The 25,128-nt window shown below is 37.3% G+C and overlaps 1 protein-coding gene across 5 annotated transcripts in view; it reads left to right on the top strand.

Annotated features, from left to right (window-relative positions):
* The window catches only part of Rcd2 (Reduction in Cnn dots 2), a 176,926-nt gene extending 152,451 nt beyond the window's left edge, over positions 1-24,475 (top strand). For all 5 annotated transcript variants that reach the window (XM_069062235.1, XM_069062234.1, XM_069062231.1 and 2 more), the window contains 2 exons: positions 8,984-10,099; positions 21,171-24,475. In XM_069062235.1, the coding sequence (XP_068918336.1) occupies positions 9,085-10,099; positions 21,171-21,409 (1,254 nt within the window). In that variant the 5' untranslated portion in view covers positions 8,984-9,084 and the 3' untranslated portion in view covers positions 21,410-24,475. The remainder of the gene's footprint in view (positions 1-8,983; positions 10,100-21,170) is intronic.
* The last annotated feature ends 653 nt before the right edge of the window (positions 24,476-25,128 follow it).

The following is a 25,128-nucleotide window of genomic DNA, read 5'->3' on the forward strand; positions in this document are numbered from 1 at the left end:
TCACTACATAATGTATGACATGTTTTCGTTTAGATTTATAATAGATTCACGATCAATGTGGATAAGGGGTGACTGTGATTTATTTGTATCATGTTGGATAAACTGACTCAATGTTTATTTTTTCCTGTCAAAAATATGACGTGATTGTTTCGACATTCAAATTTGAACAATGTTGTGTAATTTAATGTGATTAAAAAAAGCTTGCACATTTGTTTTTATAAATATTCAAGTTCGAATTTCAGAGGCATTCATGCTCAAATTATTATGATTCAACTCGAAATACGTTCAAGCAGGCAACGATGTTACCGTTTCCGTCAGATAATTTAACCTTAATTGAAATTAACCTGACACGAAAACTATCAATTTCTATTAAGGAATTTTATTTCTTCTGTAGCTACTACCAACAATATTACCAGATGTCATAGTCACCCCTTATCCACATTCATTTATAGAAATTTAAATTTAACCAAAAAGGAACAGGCTGCTTTAGAATTCATATTAGCAAAATGTTCTCCATAGAACAAGTTTGTGAGCAAATTGTCCATTAGGGTTGTACGTACGAAGGGGATAGTTTAAATTATAATTTAATGAATACAGAAAAATAAATGGAAGTCATCTATTTACCTCATAAGACTTTTCAGTGTAATGCCATTGGTTCAATTGCAGGCGCTACCACTCTTGAACATAGTACATATAAACTTTTATCCTGTAAAAACTCCTTCGAGGACTCAAATAAATGAAAATCCCGTTGGGCAAGTTTAAATGATGGAAGAAAACATTCCACTAGTGTGAGCTGCAGTATGCGGCCGAACATTGTCCTGTAGCAAGCGGACGGACCTCTTATTCCTGTAAGAGAGGAACTGCTCGTCGTTCTATGAGGAAATTTAAATATAAAAACACCTCGCGTATCATATTGCCGAGTCATCGATCTTCTTCAAGACCTTACTCTATTTACTCCATAACAATGCGTTGTTCTAATTTAAAAAAACACCCGATAGTTTATCTAAATAAACTATCGGGTGTTTTTTTTTTATTTCACCTGAAGGTTGTCGTTGAAGAGTCGATTGTGAACGCACTACGGATGACGGATCATCTGTTTAAATCGTTTACACGACACAATCGACTCTTCAACGCCAACTTTAAGGTGAAATTTTAAAAAACACCCGATATTTCTTGGCTCATGTTTGTCATTGCTCTCCAACTTTGCGGTAACACGCCATTTGCGGTTTAACCATCGACATAATAATATGTCGATGAGTTTAACATTAACTGTTGCTGTTGTGCACATGGCAGGAATTCCGTGATGAGTGCCGTTTCCGCGCAGGTGTCATTATTTGGGCGGGGTATTTAAATTATAATTTTAAATTGAGCGTCCCTCGTGTATCTATAGGTCTGTAGTCGATTTTTCTAAATACTATTGAAAAGGAACTGAACTGTAAAATAACAGTAAATGATATAAGATTTGGTTTGTGCGGATTTATTTAGTTTTGGTAGGTGGGCTACCTATGTTTTGTGCGTCAGTAGTTTCTAATTAGAGATTCTTTGTTGAAATTTTCAAGAAGTCATTAAACCTTTTAAGCTAATATAATAAAAAGTTTACGTTACCTTAAAAGTTTTGTGTAAAAATCAAAGGCGTAAAAGTTATTATCTTGGTTCAAGGCGACACAAACGAGGCGTATATAGCACAAACATCTCCTACCGAGGCGCAGAATGTATAATATTTCCTTCTTATTGCTTTTAAATTGTATGTAAACATGGTGGAGTGCCCATTTTAGAACATGGTAATCTGGTAACGCATACGATGACGAAATCCACAAAAAGGGACACTCTGAACAAGCTGCTCCGAGCTTCGTGCATATTTCATCAACCTACTCCTCTATTTTGTAGAACTAAATATACATTATAATGTATGTAATACGATTTTTGGTAGTCGCTTTTACAATTATTATCCAATATTTTTCAATGTTAATTTAATATGTAGGTAGGTAATTTTACAGAAAGCCAAGGAAAACACAAACTAAATTCACGTAAAGTCCCAAGGGTTTCAAGGTTTAACTGTCAATTTTTTTTTTTTTTTTCAAATGCGAATACATACGTTTTTAGTAATTCTTATAGAGAATTTTATTCTGAAAACAACAATATATCACAAGTATAACCTCAAATAATTTTTTTTTAATAACACTACCTTTTGAAACAAATGATGAACACCAGGCGAGAAGCTATCAAAATGCATTGTGTTACAATTACCAAATTAAGTTAGCTAGAAAAACAAATGCCAATAATAACAGATGGGATTGTGCAGAGATACCGCCAATGTTTAGCGCAAAATGAAGCGCAGTTTGAGCATAGACAGTAGCGGTTTTTTTTTTACTTTTTATTTTTGTATTTTTGGTACGTAAGTATGTATGTACTTGCGATACATTGTTGTTTTCAGAATAAAAATCTTTTATCAGAATTACTAAAAAAAAAAATTATGTGTTCGTACATACCGGGTGTAGAATTGGTTTACGAGACATAGGATTTTACATGTAAAAATAAAATGTTTCAATTATTGGCTCCCCTAATAATTTTATGGCAAAATGGTTAAAATGAAAGTTAGAGAGAATTAAAAGTACTGTCTAATTCCACTCTTTGTTTTTTTCTAACATCTTGTGGTACTGAAAGAAAAGTAAGAAAGGTGTTAAGATAAAAATACTAAAAAGCAGTACTAGTAATGAAATTTTACTTCTAAAACTATTTGTCGGGTGGTTTCACTATTATTTAATTTTCTTTTGATCTGCCCTTCAAATGAACTCGTACAGGACTACAGGACGAATGAAAAGGTATCTTCCCATTAAATGTTCAAACTTCTCTCCAATTCTTCGAATTGTTTCTATGGCTGAAATTGGTCGGTCTGGGAAACCTGAAGCAAATGTTGCTTGGAAGTTTCTTAAAGAAGATCCTGCATAATATCATTTAAAGAAAGAAATAAAATTTCGTGCCTAGTGGTACTTTTCAGTATTTTTGTGTTAACTCTTTACTTACCTTTTTTCAGTACCACAAGATTTTAGAATAAAACTAAGATTGAAATTAGACAGTAATTTTAATTCTCTCTAACTTTCATTTTAACTATTTTGCCATAAAATTGTTAGGGGAGCCAATAATTGAAACATTTTATTTTTACATGTAAAATCCTATGTCTCGTAAACCAATTCTACACCCGGTATGTAAAAAAATGTTTTGACAGTTTAGCCTTGAAGCCCTTGGCGATATACGTGAATTTATAAGGCCCTTTTGTAGGCTATTCGCAACCATTTAATTTTTATCCTCCGATAAATAAGGGAGTTATGAACTCGTCTTTTTTTTGGGGACACCTGTATAACCATAAAATACAGGATGTCATTTAAAATTTTGAAGTGGGGGCGAAGTAATGACGTAGCGATTACTTATACTAACTTATATCATATCCCCCTGTGCGCTGACTCAAATCTTACAATTTAAAGAAATAAACTGGTTCTTTACTATAGCTACACCATTTATTTCAAGAATATTGTAAAATAACAAAATGTTTGTACATATTGTTCAATCAAGTTATAAAATTATCTCATCGAATTACATTCGAAGCACTGTTACCTTGCAGAACTGACACGGCCGCTGATCTCACAATTTTGTCATAACAATTCAGTTGTAATACGAGTAGTCAATCTGACGCCGAATATTTTTGTGGTGTTATTACGAATGTCAACGGTGCTGGGATATGAATTTGACGAGTGCGCAGCACGAGTCGAATTCGAAAGCGTCGTTGACATAAATAACACCACCGCAAAAATGAATACGAATGGTATTTGGAGGACTATTTAATGAATAAAATTCCTTACATTATTGTCAGTTTTTCAAATGGTACATTTTAATTTGTTAGAAAATAATATTTCTGTTCATTTTTCGCTGCAAAAAAAAAATGTTTAAACAAAGATTTTCATTTGTTTAAAATATTCACTTCAATGACTAATACAATTTATCCGTTGATATTTTTACTAAACTTCGTCCAGAGAGAGATTGGGAGATCTTAAATTGTATTAAATGCACTAGAATACATTGTTTAGAGCATAATTTCAGGGCAAAAATGTTACTGCTTGAAGGATATATTTCAAATTTTACATGCGCTAAGCTTTCTCACCCTAGAATTTAGTGATTTTTATGTCAACCAATCTCTCGCTGGACAATATCCGCTCCAATTCTTTTGTAACCATGGAAATCACTAAAATGAAGTTTTTCGGCCTCCGTCTAGCAAAACTGATTTTCCATTCGTCTAAATTGTCTGGAAAATAGCATTTCACTGCCTAGGCAAGAAAATCGAAACAGGAATTTTTAATGAAAGATTTTAGGTTGGCAGCACAAAACGTCAGTCATGTGGAATTTTTGTACAATTTTTAAAGTGTGAAATATTGATGTCTGGCAAATTTATATCATTTATCGCAAGCTGTACATTGTGTATAGCAGTAGAGGCCGAGGGGGGTATCAAGCGATGAGTTAGGATTAGGAATAACAGAAAGGACTACGACGGTTTTGAATATTTGAGGAATTGGTTGATTTTTGTCGTGACAGTCGCTTCTTGGATCCTTTATGTTGCCAATGGAAGAAAAATAAATCACCCCATCCGGTGATATTTTAACAAAAATTATTATATTTTACTTTAAATACATTGTCGACCCAAAAAGTTTTGCAAGTGCTCGCACTTGTGGCGCCTCAGCTGACGCCTCTGCGTCACAAACCGTGCTTGCACTTGCAAAATGGCATTTTCTAGCCTTGTGATACAAATAAGTAAATAACTGTTGTCGGATTTCTTTTCCTCGGCGGATTTCTACGTTCTAAAATTCGCATTTTTAAAACCACATTGTCACATTAAAATTTTACGTTTGTTCGACCACCCCATTTTCTACGAGACTGTGTGACTACTAACTATAGTTACCAACGATCCTATCGCCATCGCCAGTTCGCCACTCTTTCGCCGCGCCGCAAAACGGCACGTAGGACACTCAAGCTTCGCCGGACGCATCGCCCGCACCGCGTCGGATTGGTCGCTCACGCAGGGTAAGACGCACTGTGAGACTCGTTCTGTTGAGCACTCCTCACTACGTTGATCGTGCCCCAACCAACTCGTGTCATATACTTACTATTTGAATGTCATGTCGTGAAATATATTGTACAATTGGTAAAGTATTGGACCGTGCGTCGGTAGTACTGCTGAAATGAAATTTGGTGAAGATAACGTTTCAGTTAATCAGTTAACATTTGACGATGTTGCAACAAAGTGGCCCAATAGCAGTCTTCCGAGAAATACTCTGTAACGGGTGTAAGTTCATTCCGAACCTAATTGTCATATTTTTTTGTTTCAGTTAAATCATTTAACCATGCCATTCATAATTATTAATTATATTAACATAATTAACTACTTTGTAGTTAGGAAATGTTCCACATGTTTGACTCTTATAATATCCAACTTATCCAATTCATTAAGTAAGCGGTATAAGAACTCTCATTATAACGTAACCATCTCTCAGAGGAAAGTGAACAAAATGAACGAACATCACTTATAAACTACCCCGTTCGGTGCTGCAGACAGAGGGGAGGCAATTCTCCAAATTACCTCTTTCAGTAATAATTCATTCGTAAAGCAGAAATGGGAAAAAGATTAGATTACATCGTTTTCTTATTGTCACGCTACCTACCTTGGCTGTCAGAATCATTTCTCAACAGACGTAAATGAAAATGAGAATTGTAGTTGTCGATTCAAGCATAAACATTACAAAATTTTTCATAATAGGTAACTGGTCGAAGTTTGTTCTTTATTTTGTCAGAATCGTCCAAGGTAAAAACAACAGATTACTCGTTTTATTATTAATAAACTTTAACAGAAACCAATAAAATGTTCTAAAATTATTTGTTACAGGATTAAAATTAAAAAAATCTTGTATGAAAACAAAAATGTACGTATGCATACGAGTATGTACTATGCCGGCCAAAAAATTTTGGCCGTCATTGTCTGTCAATTCAAAAAAAAAATGTAATCCGTATTTTATTGTCATCATGATTACCGTCTTGATTATGAACGTTATTTTTTGGGTGGTAAATTTCAAAACTCAAAATTATTTTGTCATTTCTACTACACAGAACGTTTACCTCAGGTTATCTATGTACGATTGCTCTAATTTTGTTCGTTCATGTCGGATTTTTGGAATATCTGAGCTTCAAACAGTTTAAATTGATTGTCAAAATGAGAAGAATCGAAAGTGGGGTTACGATTTCTAAAGGTTTATTTACACTTTACTTGAATGTCAAGAAAGTGACGGCCAAAATTTTTTGGCCGCCATAGTACGTACAGTTACGGCCACGGAATTTCGTCAGTTATTTTACTGTCAATTCGAATAAACGTATGTACCCTAAGCTTTATTTTCATTATGACTGACACTCAACATTTTTGTGACAGACATTTTTTCTCCCTTCCTATAGCTCTCCAGTATCGTAAAGATAAAACTAAAGTAATAATTAAATTTAAATGAATATTCAGACACGTTTGCCGTACCTACCTGCTGAACACTTGTTACATCACAATGCTTAGCAGGCTGTTCTGTTTCGATTGAAAATTATTATCACTCATTACTTGCCAAAATAGTAGTTTTTTGTTCGACACTGTCAGAATTTGAGAATTTTCTCCTATGTGAAAGGATTTTGATAAATGTCACAACTTGTCCAAACTAAACGTCAAGCTAATTTTAAAGATTTTAAGCGATTTGGGGCCTTTAAGAGGCTCGTCGAACAAAAAAACTTTGTATTCAACTCGTTCGTGTGTAAATTGGGCCTATTTTGGCACTCGTGGGCCTTTAAAACGCTCGTTTCACTCGCGTTTTAAAATGGCCCACGCGTGCCAAAATGGCCCAATTTACACACAAACTCGTCAAATAAACTATTATTATTTAACGAGTTCGTCCAACCCGTTTTACTACCATATTTTCACGCCAATAAAGTTAACTTACCACTTTGGCATCATAAATGGTCAAGCCTATCACCAATAGAACATGTGTGGGACCAGATGGATCGTAGAGTGCCCCCCAACATGGTTGAACAAATGCGACATCAGATTGAGATGAAATAACTGTTAGAGCGTAGACTTTCCTCGTTGTTGATATTTTCATGCTATCTAAAGACCTTTGGACCATATACATTTATCATTTATTCTTTAATCGAAAATGTATATTTTGTCAAAGTTTCGCTGAAATAAGTGCAATTTTTTTGGCACGTAGTGTATAACTTCACTACTAATAGAAGACAATTGGGAACACATTACCACTCAACATAAATCTTCATGAGTTCTCTTTTATTAAGAAAAACTTACATATATGTATGTAGTTACAGTTTTTGCATTTGAATCATAAACCCATTATTTTATCGTATTCCATAATCCTTTATTTTCGGAAAAAGCTTAATTGTCTATTGTCACCATTTTAATCTTACACAGATTCTATTTGCAAGCAATTTAATTATTACTGAAGTTACGGCAACGCGGTAAATTTAGAGAAAAAGGTTGATTAAAGTTTCTTCTGAATTATTTATGTAAATGCCGGTTTGCATTCCCCTAACTTGTCATTTGGTCTTAACTCTACATATTTAGGAATTCAAAAATGCAATTAAAACTTTTAACGGCTGGCGGCACATTCTTGATGAACTGACAAATCGGACTGCTGTTACATAAACATACTCGCCAGAATTATTTTTACATCTGCATAAATCGGACCATTGTTCATCTGCACATCGCATCTTTATAAAATTAGTAAGTAGATGCATTAACGTTAAGCATTAGAAGATTTCCCGAGCGTCTGTAACGATTTCATTAGCTGAGAAAAAATGTGGACACGACTCATGTGTCGGTTTGGCAGGCATGAAGAAACAAGCGAAGAAATAAGCCGATGTTTGGTGTTGGTTCACACAATATTAGAAGTGACACACAAATGCTATTTGTTGGGAAGTCGGTGCCGTGGGACGTATAAATATTAAATTAAGGGAACTGAGGGACCTCGCAGACCACAGCAACACGTTCCATGACCACGAACATGATGATGGCCGGTCTAGAAGAGTACAACGCGTTTGGAACTTCTTACATTAATTATTAGTATTCATTATCGCAGTTGAGTTCCCATTATTCGCGTTACATGCGTTCGCGATTTTAATTAAATAACTACGAACGTCTAATTATAAGTAATAAAGGGGGGCGAACCACATAAACATCGAACTGGTTTATCTCCCATCCAGTTACGTAAAGAAAGTACATAATAGCTTTTTAAACAAATAGAAAGAAATTATTAAAATTGACTTTCCACTTCAAATTAAACTCGAGCACATTTGTACCATCTTAGTTCGTTCATACCTAAAGTATGTATGTTAAGTTTAAAAAGAAAATAATTTTTAATGAATTTAAATATTTTACGAATATGTACGTTACAAGTCTAAATCGTTTGACAGTGGGCGTAACATTTTACAAAACCAACTTGAGTTTGTAATAAATAAAATTACAACAAAAAAATGTTTCATTTGTCTATAATTGCTGTATACTTATATCTACATTATATGTAATAGGTTAATTTATTATACTCGTATGTAATCATTAATGTTTTAAATATGAATATGTTTGACATATTCAGTAAACCTTAAATTTGGAAAAAGGTTCATTGAAGAAACACTTGTCCATATTAGTTTTCTTAAAGTGGTCGTACTGTAAATAATTAATAATAAGTACCAGGTACGAGTAATTAAATGTACAAGTCAGTCTCAAGATGATGTTTAGGCGCATGCAAGTTTATATTTCCATATTTCAAGAAAGTTTTCAAATATTTCTTTATCGGATCTCCGAGATAAAAGACTCCGAGATGGTTATTGTTTTCACAAAAAAAAATTGTTCAATCGTCAAATTAATCGGAAAACAAATTTCACCGATTTATTTCTTTTTCAGTGCTACATGCCGCCCCACCTATTGAACCATGCCCACACGACAGCATCCAAGTGGCAGACATCTGCAAATGCAACCCCGAGCTTTGTTCCAAACCACCCTGCATGTACGAGCTTAACGTCTCTGTAAACGGAACGGACATCCCCGGCAGTTGCTGTACAATTTACAGCTGTGTTGGTTGCCCCAACGACACCCTCATTAACGGCAAATGCCCCTGCGCACCAGACGCCATTTTAAATTCAAAGGGCGCATGTGAATGTGTGGATCTTCATAAAAGTTTGGTCCAAAATGAATGTGTCTGCAATGCTGACAGGTGCGAGCTGCCCGATATCTGCGCCAAAAACTACGTCTCCGTTTCTGAGCACGATGAATGTTGCACAAAAACAAAGTGCATCAAGTGCCCTGAAGACAGTTTCGTCACTAACAACGGCGACGACGAAGTCGAGAATAAGTGTGTTTGCTACCCTTGCAAAGATAAGGACTGCGAACCAAACGAGAAAGTTGTGATAATAGAACGTGGGAACAGTTTTCCGGGCAGCTGTTGTGATATATACAAATGCGAAGCTATGGAGAAAACATGCGTTGCGGAATCGATTGTTTATGGCGAAGGAGATACCTGGGAAACCATTGATTCGCAAACGTGCAAATGTCAAGCCGGCATTTCGTTCTGTTCAAAACCAAATGAGGAAGAGAGTTTTCGTCCTTGTCATAAAGAGGGTAGAGTTTACAAACACAACGATTCTTGGATGCTAGATAGTTGCACCAATTGCACATGTTTTAATGGCGAAATTAAATGCATAGCTCACATGTGTGAAATTTCAGAAGGACGTCTTAAGAAACCAGAGTGTCAGCCATTGAATTGCACCAAAGTGTGCCCAAATGGATACAAACAGAACAAACGAGGATGTAAACAGTGCAAATGCAATTATACACACAAATTCGACGATATTTTACAAAAGTACAATATAACCAAAAATAAACTGGTAGTTATACTTGATGATTATTTTGCCCATAACAAAAACGAGTTAAATTCAACGACTAATGTTATGTTTCCAACAACTCCTCTTCTCACCACCAACACCTCAGATGATCAATTTAGTACACCACTCAGTGAAACACGTAAGTGTAAGAAGATTTTAGTAAAACATTCTTTTACTGTTCTATAATAATAATAATAAAAATAATGCTTCTTTAAAAAAAAAACTATAATAGTCCAGTTTGTGGATGAAAATCTCGTATGTTTTCCAAGTCTAATTTGATCTGCCACACACTACACCCGGGGAAGGGTCATTTGTATTAGTCCCACGTGAGAATGACCTGAATATTTGTTATAGCTTCTTAAAGTTAAAGCTGAATAAATCCAAATATCGTCGCACATTTGAAGCTGCTTGTTATTATTAAACAGATAGTTAGATTTTTAATTTCTAACATATTGTTTTGAAATGAATTAAATTGTCTTTAAAATGATGGTAGAGCAGTTGAAATTGCTCAACATCTGCAAAAGTTATAGACTTTGAAAGTTGATACTTATCTTTACCAGTCATATCTCCTGCAGTTACCCATGTGAGGTGTTTGAAATGAAATTTATTGAGAATCGAATTCCCGATAAATTGATGAAGAAGACGATAAATTACAATCAAATAATACTGATGAATGATGATCGTTACGAATATTGGTCCGTCGAATGTACACTTGGCACTGAGCAAAACTTTTGTTAGTAAGTAATTGTTTATTTCTCACTGATTACGAAGTAAATTAAACTAAAGTTTATTATTCAAGCAAAATTTTGATTAACGGGTTTAGAAATGTTTGTTTTAGAAATTATATGTCTCCCGGGACATTTTTTTAACTCTGAACATATTCCCCATGTTCAGTTTTAAAAAGCACAGATCAGTGCATTAAGGGTATATGCTATGCAACCAATTTATACCCGACGCATCCGTGGTTGTTAAATTTTGAAATAATTGTAAAAATTGTTCCGATTGATGGAATTGGTCCATTGGGAGAAGAGACGTCACGCACATTTCTGATGCTCTGATTGGCATGGTATAAATGCATTATGTGTAGGTATAGTTTATTTTTTAATCAAAGAACCACAACACCGCAATTTACACCCAAAATAGAGCTGACAACATTGTACACTTTTGACATAGGGTGAAAAATCTCATCATATAAAAATTGAGGTTATTAGAGATATTAGTAGCGCAGCATGTTAATAAAGTTAATAACAACTAATAACAACTAATTTGAAAGTTTAATAAATGTCTTACTTTGCGAGGCATTTTTTATAACACGTTCAAATTTTAATTGCGAGTTTGCGTACCTTCAAGGACATTAAAAATGACAGACGTTGGCTGGTATAGCCAATAGATATCATTAAATTCCCTATATTTAGTAAAATTTTATATTTACAAACCTAAATCAACAGGTCGTGGTTCTTTGGTTAAAAAATAGACTGTACTTCAATTTATTTTTTCTATTTTGCACCTTCAACCAGTCAGTATAACACTCAAACGGGTTTCGAAAAGGAGTTCTTTTGGATACCGGTTTCAGAAACATTTACATAAATTTTTAATGTTGACAGTGACTCACAGTGAGTAATTGCTAGGTGATTACTACAATTCACAACACTTTAAATTCAAAACTTCCAATTGTTCGTCTACTTACTAGTTTTCCCAACCAAATTAATTTTCCTAGCGTTATGTTCTGAATTTTTTTAAATTTAAAATAGGGGCAAAACAGAAAAAAGATTGAATTACAGTCGTTTTATGAGCCATTTTTTCGCACTTGTTTGGTTTATAGCGCTCCTCACTGCGCTCGTCGTGCTCTAAAAATGCAAATGTGATGTGATTGTGATTGAAATGTATTGTGAATTGCATTTTCAATTCCGTCAGGCTTATTATCACCCGTGAAATAATACCTTTATAACACACATATTGCTCCCAGAAATTAACGCATCACTTACATTTTCTGTAATAATCGAAAAATCTACAAAAATTTTCAAACATGGATGCTATGATTTGTTAAAAAAGTACATACAGAAACTAAAATACTCGTAGATAGCTTGTCTCTGCTTACTCGTATTTATTGTCAAAAAAAACACACTAAAAGATAAGGTGTTAACATGTACAGTGTTACCCGTGGGCTGTTTGGGTGGTCCAAAACCACCCCCGCTCGTTCTTTTGTCGCGTTTGGTCCCAACTTTCTAAAAATAGTCGACGCCGGCCGGAAACGGCACGGCCACTGGCCACTTCTCTACCTGCTCCAAGAGGAGAAGGTTGTTTTTTTTTCCGTGCTCCTCTCCTTCTGCACAAAGGGCCTGACGGTCCGGGTAAACCGGCTGGATTGCGAAACGGCTATCTTCTTCGACGGGGTGCATTTGCTACCCCGGCGTTAAAACGGCATCGGTCAACAAATCTCGACACCGGCCCCGAAGATGGACTCGACAGTTCGACCGCTCCAGAGGGCCGGTGGTAACATAATGGCGCCCAACGTGGGGCTCTCCTCCGACAAGGCGTCGGAGAGCCCAAATCCCCGACCGATGCCAACGTCCCGGATGGCAGCAGGAAGCCGTCCCGTCCGTCAACAAGAGCCAGACGTGAAGAAGAAGTCGTGGGTCAGCCCCTGTTCATCGTCGACCCAGTCAGCTGCCCATCGTGTCCAGGACTCGGCCGGATCGTCAAGCGAGTCGCCCGGAGGGAGAGGAGTCACACCTACACCACCAAGGAGCCAGAGGATGGTGAGTTGAACCCCAGGGCCCGTTCGACTCCGTCTCCGGTCAGGCCTTCAAGTCCGACGGCCAGCCCAGACAGTTCTCGGTGCTGGCGTGTCAAAGGTCGACCGTCGAGACACCTGGTTCCTCCACCACCAGCCTGCACGTCGGAAGAGGATCCGTGAGGACGCCGCCGTTCCCAGCCGTCGGTCGTCCCCGCTAGGACGTCACCCCGGGGCCGCTGAGTCCCCGAGCCACCACAGCCGCCACCGAGGGTCCCACGTCCGCCCCAAGGAGCTAACGGTTGGAGACCACAGCGCCCATGGACATCGACTCCGGCGTGCCAGAGACAGGTGTGTGTGCCCCCTTTTGTGCGCGTCCCCAACAACGGTTTTGTGCGTGTTTCGCGGAACGTGTCATTTTCCGAGTGGCGATGCCGTCCGGGCCGTGCGACAGCCCCTCAACTAGTGCACCGAGGCGACGACCGGGGGCCCGATAATGAGCAACTCTGTCGCTGCGCTTCCCGCATCCTCGCCCAAACGCCATCGAGGAGGTCGTCCACCAGGCCAGTTCCGGCTTCCCGGGATTCAGAGGGACCCGCTGAGAAGTCGGACCCCTGCAGCTCGTGACAGGCTCCACCACCATCGAAGACGGCGCACCGCGAAGCCCACAATGTCCCGGACCTACAGGTCATAGTGTTCGGCGACACCGAGACGCGCTCGGCACCACCATCTTGTGCCATTTTTTAATTTTAGTTGTATTTTTAAATCTTTTTTTTTCATTTTTCTGTCTTTTTTTTTCGTGTCGTTTTATGTGTCCTTTTTTGTGTTATTTGAATAAAGAAAAAAGGTGAGGGCTGAAGCCGGCGTCAACGATTATGAAAGTTGGGCCTCCGGAGGGGGAGAGTGTGTTACCCGTGGGCTGTTTGGGTGGTCCAAAACCACCCCCGCTCGTTCTTTTGTCGCGTTTGGTCCCAACTTTCTAAAAATAGTCGACGCCGGCCGGAAACGGCACGGCCACTGGCCACTTCTCTACCTGCTCCAAGAGGAGAAGGTTGTTTTTTTTTCCGTGCTCCTCTCCTTCTGCACAAAGGGCCTGACGGTCCGGGTAAACCGGCTGGATTGCGAAACGGCTATCTTCTTCGACGGGGTGCATTTGCTACCCCGGCGTTAAAACGGCATCGGTCAACAAATCTCGACACCGGCCCCGAAGATGGACTCGACAGTTCGACCGCTCCAGAGGGCCGGTGGTAACAACAGTAAACAGTTGTCCTTTTTGATCGAACTGTTTCATAATTTGTATTGTCTTGCTAGCGATATGTAAAAAATCACAAGTTGTGGTCACAATGAACCAAATTTCTCACAATTTAAGCCGTAATGAGTGCGTTTAAATTGGCTACATGGGCTACATCAGCGGGTGAAGGATATTTCCATCGTGCGCTAGCGCAAAGGTTTGATGTTTCGCAGTCTACCATTTTTCGGGTCATGCAACGTTATAGAGAGACTGGAGAACCATGTTAGGCGTCCTGGACAAGAAAGACATCGGGCCACAACACCAGCACAGGACAGATATCTGAAATTGGTCGCTGCCAGGAAACGCCTCACCAATACCCGACGTCTGCAAATGCAGCTAGCCCGAGGAACTAACGTTCAAATTGGCCTCGAAATTTGCTGAAAACCATGCCAGATGGAATGATAATGAATGGGCACGAATACTGTTCCCAGATGAGCCCAGATTTTGCTTGGAGTCATCTGACAGACGTGTAAGAGTAATTCGACGACCAAATGAACGAAATGCCCAATGCAACATTCTTGGAAGACATCCTTAAGGAGGTGGCTCGGTTATGGTTTGGGGTGGTGTATGTTCTACGACTCGTACCGATTTACATGTTTTTCCCAGAGGGACAATGAATAGAACACTTTATGTAACAGATAACAGATAAGAGGAAAGATTGGAGATGATAGAAAGAGAAATAAGGAGAAACAACATAATAATACAAGGAATGGTAGATCAAGAAAGAGAAGACCACGCAGAAACAAGAGAAAAAGTGCAAGAGGTCTTGAGAAAAATCTGGTCAACGTGAACACGGAAATAGTCGAAGTGAGAAGAATTGGCACTTCTTACGAAACAAGAAAGAAAAGACCAATCGTAATTAAATTTAGAACAAGGCAATGTAAATTGTTAATTCTTAAGAGGACTAAAAGCCTAAAAGGTACAGATATATGGATCACGGAGGATTTTACGAAGAAAGTACAACAAGAAAGGAAACAACTGATACCTCACTTCAAACAACCAGAGCAAGATGAACACAAAGCACTGATGAAATACGACAAACTTACTATAGAGGGTAAAGTCTACGGGACAGACTACTTTGAAATAGGGGAGGGAAGAAGCAAGGAAGACAATACATAAAAGAACAGTAACCGAACGATCTCCGGAAAATAGTGAACACTATCATCAGATAAAAGTGGGTAACAATATCAAGAGCAACAAAAAACCCCAAGGAGTAATAAAAAAGAGAAAGGAAATAAAAAATGACAAAGGCGATGAAAAGGAAATGAAAGAGATAAATGGAAAAGATGACTAAGCAAGAGGCGTGGACGAGGGAGGAAGATGGGATGGAGGAAACGGAGACAACGGAAATCGACAAAGGACAAAGAAAACGGAAAACCGAAAAGCAGCGCAAAGGGGAACACAAGAAGGACGATACGAAAGGGAGGGGAGGAATAAAAGTACTATACTGGAACGTGGCCGGGTTAAGTAGAAAAGGGGAAGAATTTTGGGAATACATACGAAAATTCGAGATAGTGGGTCTGGTGGAAACGTGGGTCGAGGAGAGAAGCTGGAAGAAAATAGAGAAAACACTACCGAAAGACTACAAGTGGAAAAGCCAATGGGCAAAAAGAGAAAAGAAAAAGGGAAAAGCTACCGGGAGAATAATAACAGGGGTGAAATTTGGGATCAAAGAAAAGAGTCAAGAAAGGGGAGAAGAAGAAGGATGCATGGGGAGAAACGTCTATATTGGTAACGAGTGATGGAAAATATTAACGGTGTATAGTAAAGAGATGAGAACAACAACAAGACGGGTCGAGAACACAGCGAAGAAGGACAGGGAAGAATGCATACTTGTGGGAGGGGATTTCAACGGTAGAATAGTGGAAAGAGGAGCAAGAAATTGGGAAGAAGAGAACGGGGATGGAAAAAGAAAAACACAAGACAAGGTGGAAAATGCAGAGGGGAAGAGGATGATGGAGTGGATAGAAGAAAATGGATGGGAAGTGCTGAACGGGAACGAAGAAGGGGAAATGACCTACGTAGGCAGCAGGGGGGAAACAGTTATAGACGATGCAATAGAGAATGAGGCAGCATGGGAGAGAGTGGAGGAAGTCAAAGTGGGATAAAGAGTAGACTCCGACCATCTCCCGCTAGAAATTACTATAGAAGGAACTAACCACGAAGAAAAGGGAAAGGGAGGAGCAGAAGAAGGTAACAATAAAAGTGTGGGATGAACAAGGAATGAAAGAGTAGAGGAGGATAGAAGAAGCAACAAAAAGTCAAAGTGGGATAAAGAGTAAACTCTGACCATCTCCCGCTAGAAATTACTATAGAAGGAACTAACCACGAAGAAAAGGGAAAGGGAGGAGCAGAAGAAGGTAACAATAAAAGTGTGGGATGAACAAGGAATGAAAGAGTATAGGAGGATAGAAGAAGCAACATTTGAGGAGCAGGTAGTGGAGAAGATGGCGGCAGAGCTGAAGGAAGTGATCGAGAGAGCGACGACAAGAAAGAAGGTGACAGTAAAGGGGTCAAAAGGGACAGGAAGGAAAAGTGGGTTGTGGGACAGAGAATGTGAGCAATCGAAGAATGAAGTGGTAAAGGCGTTGAGAGAAGGAACAAGATCGACAGAAGCAGATTCCTAGAAGTGAAAAGAAGATACAGAGAGAGATCTAGAGAGAAGAAGAAGCAGAAGTGGGAAAGGGAAGAGAAAGAGATAAGAGAAATAAGAATAGAGAGGGAGGTGTAGAAATACATAAACCGAGAGAGAAAGAAAAAGGAATCAGTGAGCGAGGAAATAACGATGCAAGAAGGGGAAGAGTACTTCATGAAACTGCTGGAAGGGAGAAAGGAAGAAGAAGAGGCGGGAACACAAATGAAGGAGAAGCAGACGGCGCCGGAGGAAACGGAAATCACAGCAGAAGAGGTGGAAAGACAGATAAGGAACTTGAAAAAGGGAAAGGCACTGGGGAGGGACGGGGTGCAAAATGAAGCGTGGACGTATGGGACCGAAAGAATGGTAGAGAGAATGGTTGAACTGATGAATGGGGTATGGAGAAGAGAGGGATTCCCGGTGGACTGAAGAAACGGGTTAATCTGCTCAGTTTTTAAAAAAGGCGAGAAAAACAGAGCGGAAAACTACCGAGGAATAACTCTTCTGAACAGGGGGTATAAGTTGTCTGCGTCTGTTTTGAGCGAAGGGATGAAGAGAGAGATCGAGGAAAAGGGAGTGTTGCCGGATAGTCAAGCAGGGTTCAGAAAGGGAAAGGGTACTATGGATAATGTGTACATCTTGGACCATTTAACAAGGAATGAATTGAGGAAAGGGGGGAGGATGTGCGCATTGTTCGTAGACTTCAGGGCGGCGTTCGACAAGATTGACAGTGTAAAAATGTTTGCATGTATGAGAGAGAGAGAGAGGAATCAGTGAATGGCTGGTGCGGAAGGTCGAGGAGATATATGCGGAAACAAGGTGAAGGTGAGAGAGAAGAGGGCGAATGGTTTGAGACGACAAAGGGTTTGAGACGACAAAGGGAGTGAGACAGGGCTGCCTGCTCAGCCCTCTGCTGTTCACGATATCCGTGGCGGACGTGGACGAAAGCGCAAGGGGGGGGGGCGTAGTTTGGAGCCTGGCGTTTGCGGACGACATGGTGATTGTAGCAAAGAGTGAGAGAGAGGTGAAAGAAATGATGAGGAACCTGGGAAAGTATATGATGGAGAAAAAGATGGAAGTGAATGTTGAGAAGACGAAAATGATGGTGTTCAACAAGAGAAAGAGAAAGAATGAGGAGAGCGACTGGAAGTGGGAAGAAAGCAAGATAGAAAGAGTGAGCGAGTTCAAGTACCTGGGCTACACCTTCAACCAGAGAGCCACGGACAAGGCGCAAGTGGGAGAGGTAGTGAGGAAGGCGAACAAGGTAGTTGGATGCGTTTGGGGAATAGGAGAGAGAAAGTGGTGAGGTGAGTTCGGGAGGAGAATCATGATGTTCGAGAGCATGGTAGAGAGCGTGCTGATGTACGGAGCAGAGATCTGGATGAAAGAAACAGGAGGAGGTGGAGGGAGAGAGTGCAAGAGAAATATTTGAGATGGGTGCTAGGAGTGGACAGAGAAACACCAGAGTACATAGTGAGGGAAGAGTGTAAGAGGAACAAGCTGAGAGTGAAAGCGGGAAAGAGAGCGGCAAAGTTCGAAGACAGAATGGGCGGAAGGGACGAGTGCAGGATACTGACTGAGTGTTATAGAGAAAAGAAAAAGAATGCGGATAAGAAGGAGAGAGAGAAGTGCTACAGGAGGAATGGGTATGCCAGTGAGGAATTGGAAAGATTGAGAGCGGAAGGAAGATGGATGTGTGCTGAGCTGAGCGAGAGAGACATAGATACGGACAAGCAAGACAGAAGGGAGAGAATCAGAGAATCGAGAGATGCATGACAGAGGATGTTGCGGTGTATCTGGGGAGAGAGAGTGCGAAAGAAAGGAAAATGATGGCGTGATTAAGATGCAGGAACGAAGAGAGAGAGAGAACAGGTATTGGACGGAAAGAGAGGAGAGAAGGTGCAGGATGTGCCCCGAGGAGAGTGAGACGATAGAGCACATGTGGAGCGGATGCGACGAAATAAGAGAGAGGGAGGGAAGGGAGCGGCGAGAAATACTGAGCGAAGACGGAAGAGGGATAGAATGGATGAAAGAGGTGTGGAAGAGGAGAGAAAGAGAGAGGTGGGAATACGAATTCAAAAAGGTTATGTTGGGAAGTTTTTGGAATTGCCATTTTTTGTTCAGTTATGTTTATGTAAATATATTTTTTTTTAATTGTAAGGAATCTAAAAGCCCCTAGGGCAAAAATAAAGCATGTAACAGATATCCTGGAACAATTTGTGGTACCAGTTGCCTCATTTATCGGGGATAATTTCATCTTCCAGCACGATAATGCAAGACCGCACAGTGTCAGAATTGTGTCCGAGTATCTGGACGAAGTCGGTATTGCTTCTATGCAATGGCCAGCAAGGAGTCAGGACCTTAACCTGATAGAAAATTTGTGGGACATGATGGGGCAACGAGTCCGGGCTCTTGGTGAACAGATAATCGCAGATGTCCTGTCCACTATTAACAGCATGGGTAGAGGGTGTGAAGCCGTTATTCGTGCTAGAGGTGGAAATACCCCCTACTGAGCCATTTTCTCTGGTTTATTTTTTAGAGGCAGTTGTGACAATTTTCTTTTTTTTTAATGATTGAATAAAATTTTTTTTTTTTTTTTTTTGTAAAACTCGGCCGGTTTCACCAACGTGAGTTAAATTTATTTTCACATTTTCCAAAGTGATGCGTTAATTTCTGGGAGCAGTGTAGTATGTATAATTTTCATCGATGAATGAAACCAAATTCAATGAGTCCGTTTGACGAATTAAATGTGCTGCTCCAGTTTCACGAGTCGTATCATCGCTTATTAATCATATTACGAGTTTATACATATAATAAATAAATGAATATGGGACATTTAACGCCACTCGCTTTGCATTTTGATAACGGCCGAAATTGGGTAGTAGAGAGTTCAAAATTATAGAAGTACATCTGGATATCAAGAAGTCGATTTATTACGATTTTTTCCACATGTAAAGATGCCTTTTTGAAATTCGACCATCATATTTTTTATAGTGGGTGTCCCAAAATTCGGGGAACAACTCAATGGGACAATGTCAACTCATGTTAGAAAATGATGAGAAAAATAATTTAAAAATTCCATATTCCATAATAATTTTGAATGATTGCAATTATTTTCTTCATTATTTCCAGCATTTCCAAGAAGTGATTTTATGTCGGTTTTACCTCAAATAACGTATGGCAACACGGCTTTGATTTTTGTTCATTATTTCCTTGGATACCACAAAAATGAAATACATATTTGCAGACTATTGGGATACATAGAATGTTTTCAAATGTTGCCACATTTAGTGTTACAAATAGATCCATATCTTCTACAAAATTTGGAGAGAATGAGCACTTTCATGTTTTCGGCTAGATTATGTATTTTGTTTGTCAAAATTGATATTGACCATTGATAAAAAATGTAAGTGCATTTCGCACTGTAGAAAATTAGGTGTACTCTATGTATAATTTTGAAATTAACTGTACCTTAAGTAGGAGTATATGAAAGCGATAATATAAAGCAAAACAACCTGTCAGATTATTTTGATCCTTTTAAAACGGGAACGACATTTGTCAAATTTGGCAGCTAAAAATGTTTCTTCAAATTGCTCGATGCAAAAAACACCAATTAAAATCATTGAAAGAGAATCAGGTAACGTATAATACATAGTTATTTATGCAACAAGTGAGTAAAGTAATACTTTTTTTACGAGAAGGAGTGCGCAAATCCGCCTCGTAAAAAAAGATACTTTACTAACGAGTTGCATACAAAATTTTTCTGGCACCCGTAAGTTTAGATAACAATTTTTTCGACACTCAAAATTTGAAAATTTTCTCCTGTGTGAACCCGTGGACCTTTAACATGCTCGTTTTACTAGCGTTTTAAATTGGCCCACTCATGTCAAAAAAATCCCAATTTACATACAAACTCGTTAAAAAAACTGCTAATTATGAATGAAAAATTTTATAATTGCGTTAAAAAATGATACGCTACGACACTTTTTTAACGCTTCTTGGCCGATTCAAAAGTCGCATATTTTATGAACGCTAACGAATGAAAAAACTTGCACTTTTTTTGACCGACGTTAAAAAATTATATGCTTTACAACAATGTATACAACTTTAAAAAATTGTCTCAATTTGACCGCTTGTAACTTGTGAAATCTTCGAGATAATTGAATTATCGATCATTTAGGTCCGGTTTCTGAAAACAATTGTGTTTAGGCCAGGTAGTTGAATCTCCGATAAATAATACAATGTGATCGGTGACTTTCTAGAAAATCAGTTACCACCTATCAGCATAAGGCAACTTCAACAGCATTAATCTCACCGAAATTTTGGATCTGCCCAAATTTGTTCAGAATTTAATAATCTACAAAAGACAAAAGTGGTTATTACGTACGATTAAAACGCTAACAGATTGACACACTTTTTTTAAATTGCCTAAGGGTAGGTATGTGACAGACTGGGAAAATCTTATTTTTTTAATCTACAAATTGGTGAAGAAAACTTTTTATTCGCAATTTGTTAAAAATAATTTATTGATATACTGTATTATTTTACAGATGATTGTTCGCGCAATATCACTATACAATGGATATTGGTAGGAGGGTTATTATTTTCAGTAATAACTCTTGCATTGATTACATGGTGGGTATGTCACAGAAAAAAAGGAAGCTACAATACGAACCCAGCAGGATCTACTATTTACGAGAGAATGAATTTGACAAAGGATGCACTATTTAATAATAACTACATTGGTAACGATAATAAAAACAAAAAGAATATCAAAGGTGGTGTATAAATAGTCAAACTTACTATGTACTGTTTTGTTCTATATTTTATTGTGATATCTCTTGCAACAAGACCTCTGCTTTGTTGTATAGATGAAATTAATTACCTATTTAAATTTAGGTTACTGAAGAAGTATTGTATGTAGGTACTGCTAATAAGCAGTTGTGTTAAATATGTTTACCGATCAGATTAAGCTTTAAAAATAGTAACTAACTCCACCACGGGATGTCGAATAACGGTAACAAATTAATTCTATTTCACGTCGTAAATGTAAAACTGTCACAACCCAAAATTCTCCTAATTTATGAATGGAAGGCAGTGGAACCACCTATCCTAAACCGTCTTTTCCCGTTTGGTGTGTTTTTGGGTTCCTACCTGTATTAGTGCCATTTCGGGCGCCAAAAATTTGCTGTTCATTTAGGTAGTGCCAGTTCGTGCGTCGTCCTTTATAGGGATTTCTCTGCAATGGTATAGTTTTCCCATTTATAATTTGGTTTTATGGCAGTGCAATTGTAATTATTAAGGGCTGGAGTTGTGGTTTTGGCAAGAGTGAAGATATTGTAACCTGGTCAGACAACAGACAGACCTTCTTTTACAGTCCTAGGATTTATGGCGGTAGTTGCCTATTATCGGGGTATTTAACGCCCTGACAACAGGGCTGGTAGTAAAACCAAATTAGAAATGGGAACACTATACTAATGGAGTCCAATTTATATCTGCACCTGAATAGGTACTGGCTGAGCGAAAAGTTTTTAAAAACCTCTTCATGTCCTATGTGAAAAACACATTTATTTTGTACTTAAATGCACTCCAGATAGGTATGTATAAAGTAAATAGAAGTATGTCATAAAGCCTTTTCGGCAAAGTACCTTATTCTATGCGAAATCAAACAAGCATCAAAAGCCTAAGAAAATAAGTATACAGTCAAGTTAACGAAATCAGTCCCAACTTGAAGAGTTTTGGATAACAGTATTTGACAGCGAAACATAGTAAATAAATATATAGTTGAATTTTTTTAATAAACAATTGTCAAAACTTTGTCTTGTTGGTATGAGCCAAACTGTGATTTTCATGATAATACGATTGGTTACATTGAGTGTCAACATTTTTTTATGTAACTGAGCCTGCGCCCTAACGAGCGAGAGTTTATTTCAAATTCGAAAAGGTTTCTCCTGATTTCTAATTAAATTTGTTTTGAAAATGAATTCACGGAAGAAAGGTACGGGAAGTGAAGTGAACATAACCTTAACCATGATTTGGTGTCAAATTGTTATACAGCTGGTCCACATGTCCAAATTTTAGGGTGGTACAGTATGGTTTTTTACTTCATTTTGACACTGACAATTGTTTATTAAAAAAATTTCACTATATGTATAATGTTTTTGGGTAGGTATTCGGTACATGACCGTATCTCGCATTATCAGTGGACCAACGTACGAAACGGCAATCGCAGCAGATAAAGACGCCCGAATCGGGAATATTTTCATTAGCGCACGAAATGGGGACGCACAAAATGGTCCTAATTCTCCTAAACTATTATAACTATCTTTTCGTTGTTAAGTATTGTATCAGGATCAGGAAAATTATACTCAAAAAGGGTTTCAGCGAACTAGTTCTTAATCTGATCATGTGTAAAATACTGTATAATGTAGTTACGACATGTTGTTTAATTAGATTATGTTTTATTTATGCCACTTAGCTGAAAGGAAGTTTTTTATTGTTGTAATAGTGATGCATTTACAATGCTAGTTCTATACAAAAAAGATTTTTTAAAATATGTTGTTAAATACCGGTAACTTCAGTTATTAAATAATACATAACTTCAAAAATGCGTGAATATAGTAAAGATAGAATTATTAGAGTGTTATAGTTATAATAAAATACATACGTGCTTCTAAATCAGATGTATATATATTTTATTAGTAGTAGATACATCAGCAATTGTTGGTAAACGTACCTCTTCAACATGCTTTAGAAATATGTGCAAATAATTATAACTTAAACAATGTTTCTTCACATGCTTGAAGTCCAGTAGAGTAATAGGTTAATGACAACTTCATTTTTATAGTAATTTTCGGTAGCCAGGGTTTTGACAATTGTAAAGAAAACTTGTAAATCTTGAAAAGAACTGACTGTTTACCTATACTGAATGAACATAATAATAACGTAGATTTTATCTTGCCGTCATCCATTGGAAAAATTGTAATGAGTAACTTTATGTCCTTGGTGTAAGTAATAACCGCAATATCTTTTCCAATGAATGGCACTAGTATGTAACTTAATTCATTTATACCTACTTTTTGGCATATTGTTTTGTACTGTTTGTAACTTTAATAGTTGTTATAAATTGAAGGTATAGATGTAGATATTTTGTATGGGAAAATCATTTCCATGGATATTAATGAAACGATTATTAAAGTTATAAACGTAGATATCAGAACTGTAAACTGTGCGAATGTTGTTCCTATATTTAAAAAATAAGATTATTTTTATAGTTAACTTATTTTCCAATTCTAAGGTTTTTAAATTTTAGCAAAATTTATTTTTCAGTATTTTAAAAGTATTTTTTATATTGAAGTATTTTAATTTTTACTTTTTTTTATTTACTATGGTCGAGTGCCGTTTTGTAAATAGTTATAGGCAAAGTGATGAGAACATCATTTGAGGCTGAAATTCATCGATTGTTGAATAGAGACAAATTTATTTTTTTATCAAATCTTGATCATAGTTCCTGTGGTAGTGATAATTTTAAAAGTTATTACAATATTATTTAATTGAAACAGTAATATGTAAAATTGCTCCTCAAATGATGTATAAAAATGTATGCAATGCTATTAAACATATTCACGTGTCAGTAAATATACTGAACGCCTAATTGTATATTTTGTTATAATTTCCACCAGTCTTTTAATCTTTTTTGTTGATACAGTGGCTATTTAATTACGTATAGCATGTATTTTAAACAGGAAGTAAACTCACTTATTTATCATATGTTAAATGTAAATTATTATTAGATATTATATACATCGATATTATAATGTAAAAAGTTCAAATTAAATTTATCTTTCCTGTTTAATTTTGTTAATTGACCTGGAAACTACTTAATGTATTATATACATACCTTAATGTTATAAACTTTAACTGTTTACAATTTCAGAAATTAAAAAAAATATATTAAAGTAAGTAAAAGTGAAACATTAGACGCTTTTAAAGACAATAATATGAAAAGCAATATAGATAACATAATGTAACGAATTTTAACTTTTTTTTGCCTCTGGCTATAAGTGCTATTTCTTATGCCACAAAAATATAGGAGAGTCCAAATTTAACCATGAATTTTGCTCCCGAAAGAAAGAAAATGAAATTTTTCCATAATGCAACATGATCAACAAAAGAACTTAATAAATTGTCACTTATCAATTTTCACATTTGTATGAATTTTACATAAAAAATAAATTTTCACTCGAAAACACAAATATTCATGACAAAATCCTATTTTCCAAATACGAGTAGAAACGAAGAAAATAGTGCCAACTTTGTATAGTTTCGGTAAACCCTTTCTTCACCGCGATTGTTTAATCATCCTACGCCATACATTTTCAGAAGTTTTGTTTTTAATAGCAGCCCCTTATTATTATTATTTTTTTTTTGTGATGATACTGAATGATTGACTGTCCTGAAGCTCCCGCGTACTATCGTTATTGTTACAATTGCTTTTGCCTACTGCTT

The sequence above is a fragment of the Tenebrio molitor genome, chromosome 1, assembly GCF_963966145.1.
Source record: "Tenebrio molitor chromosome 1, icTenMoli1.1, whole genome shotgun sequence".
NCBI lineage: Eukaryota > Metazoa > Arthropoda > Insecta > Coleoptera > Tenebrionidae > Tenebrio > Tenebrio molitor.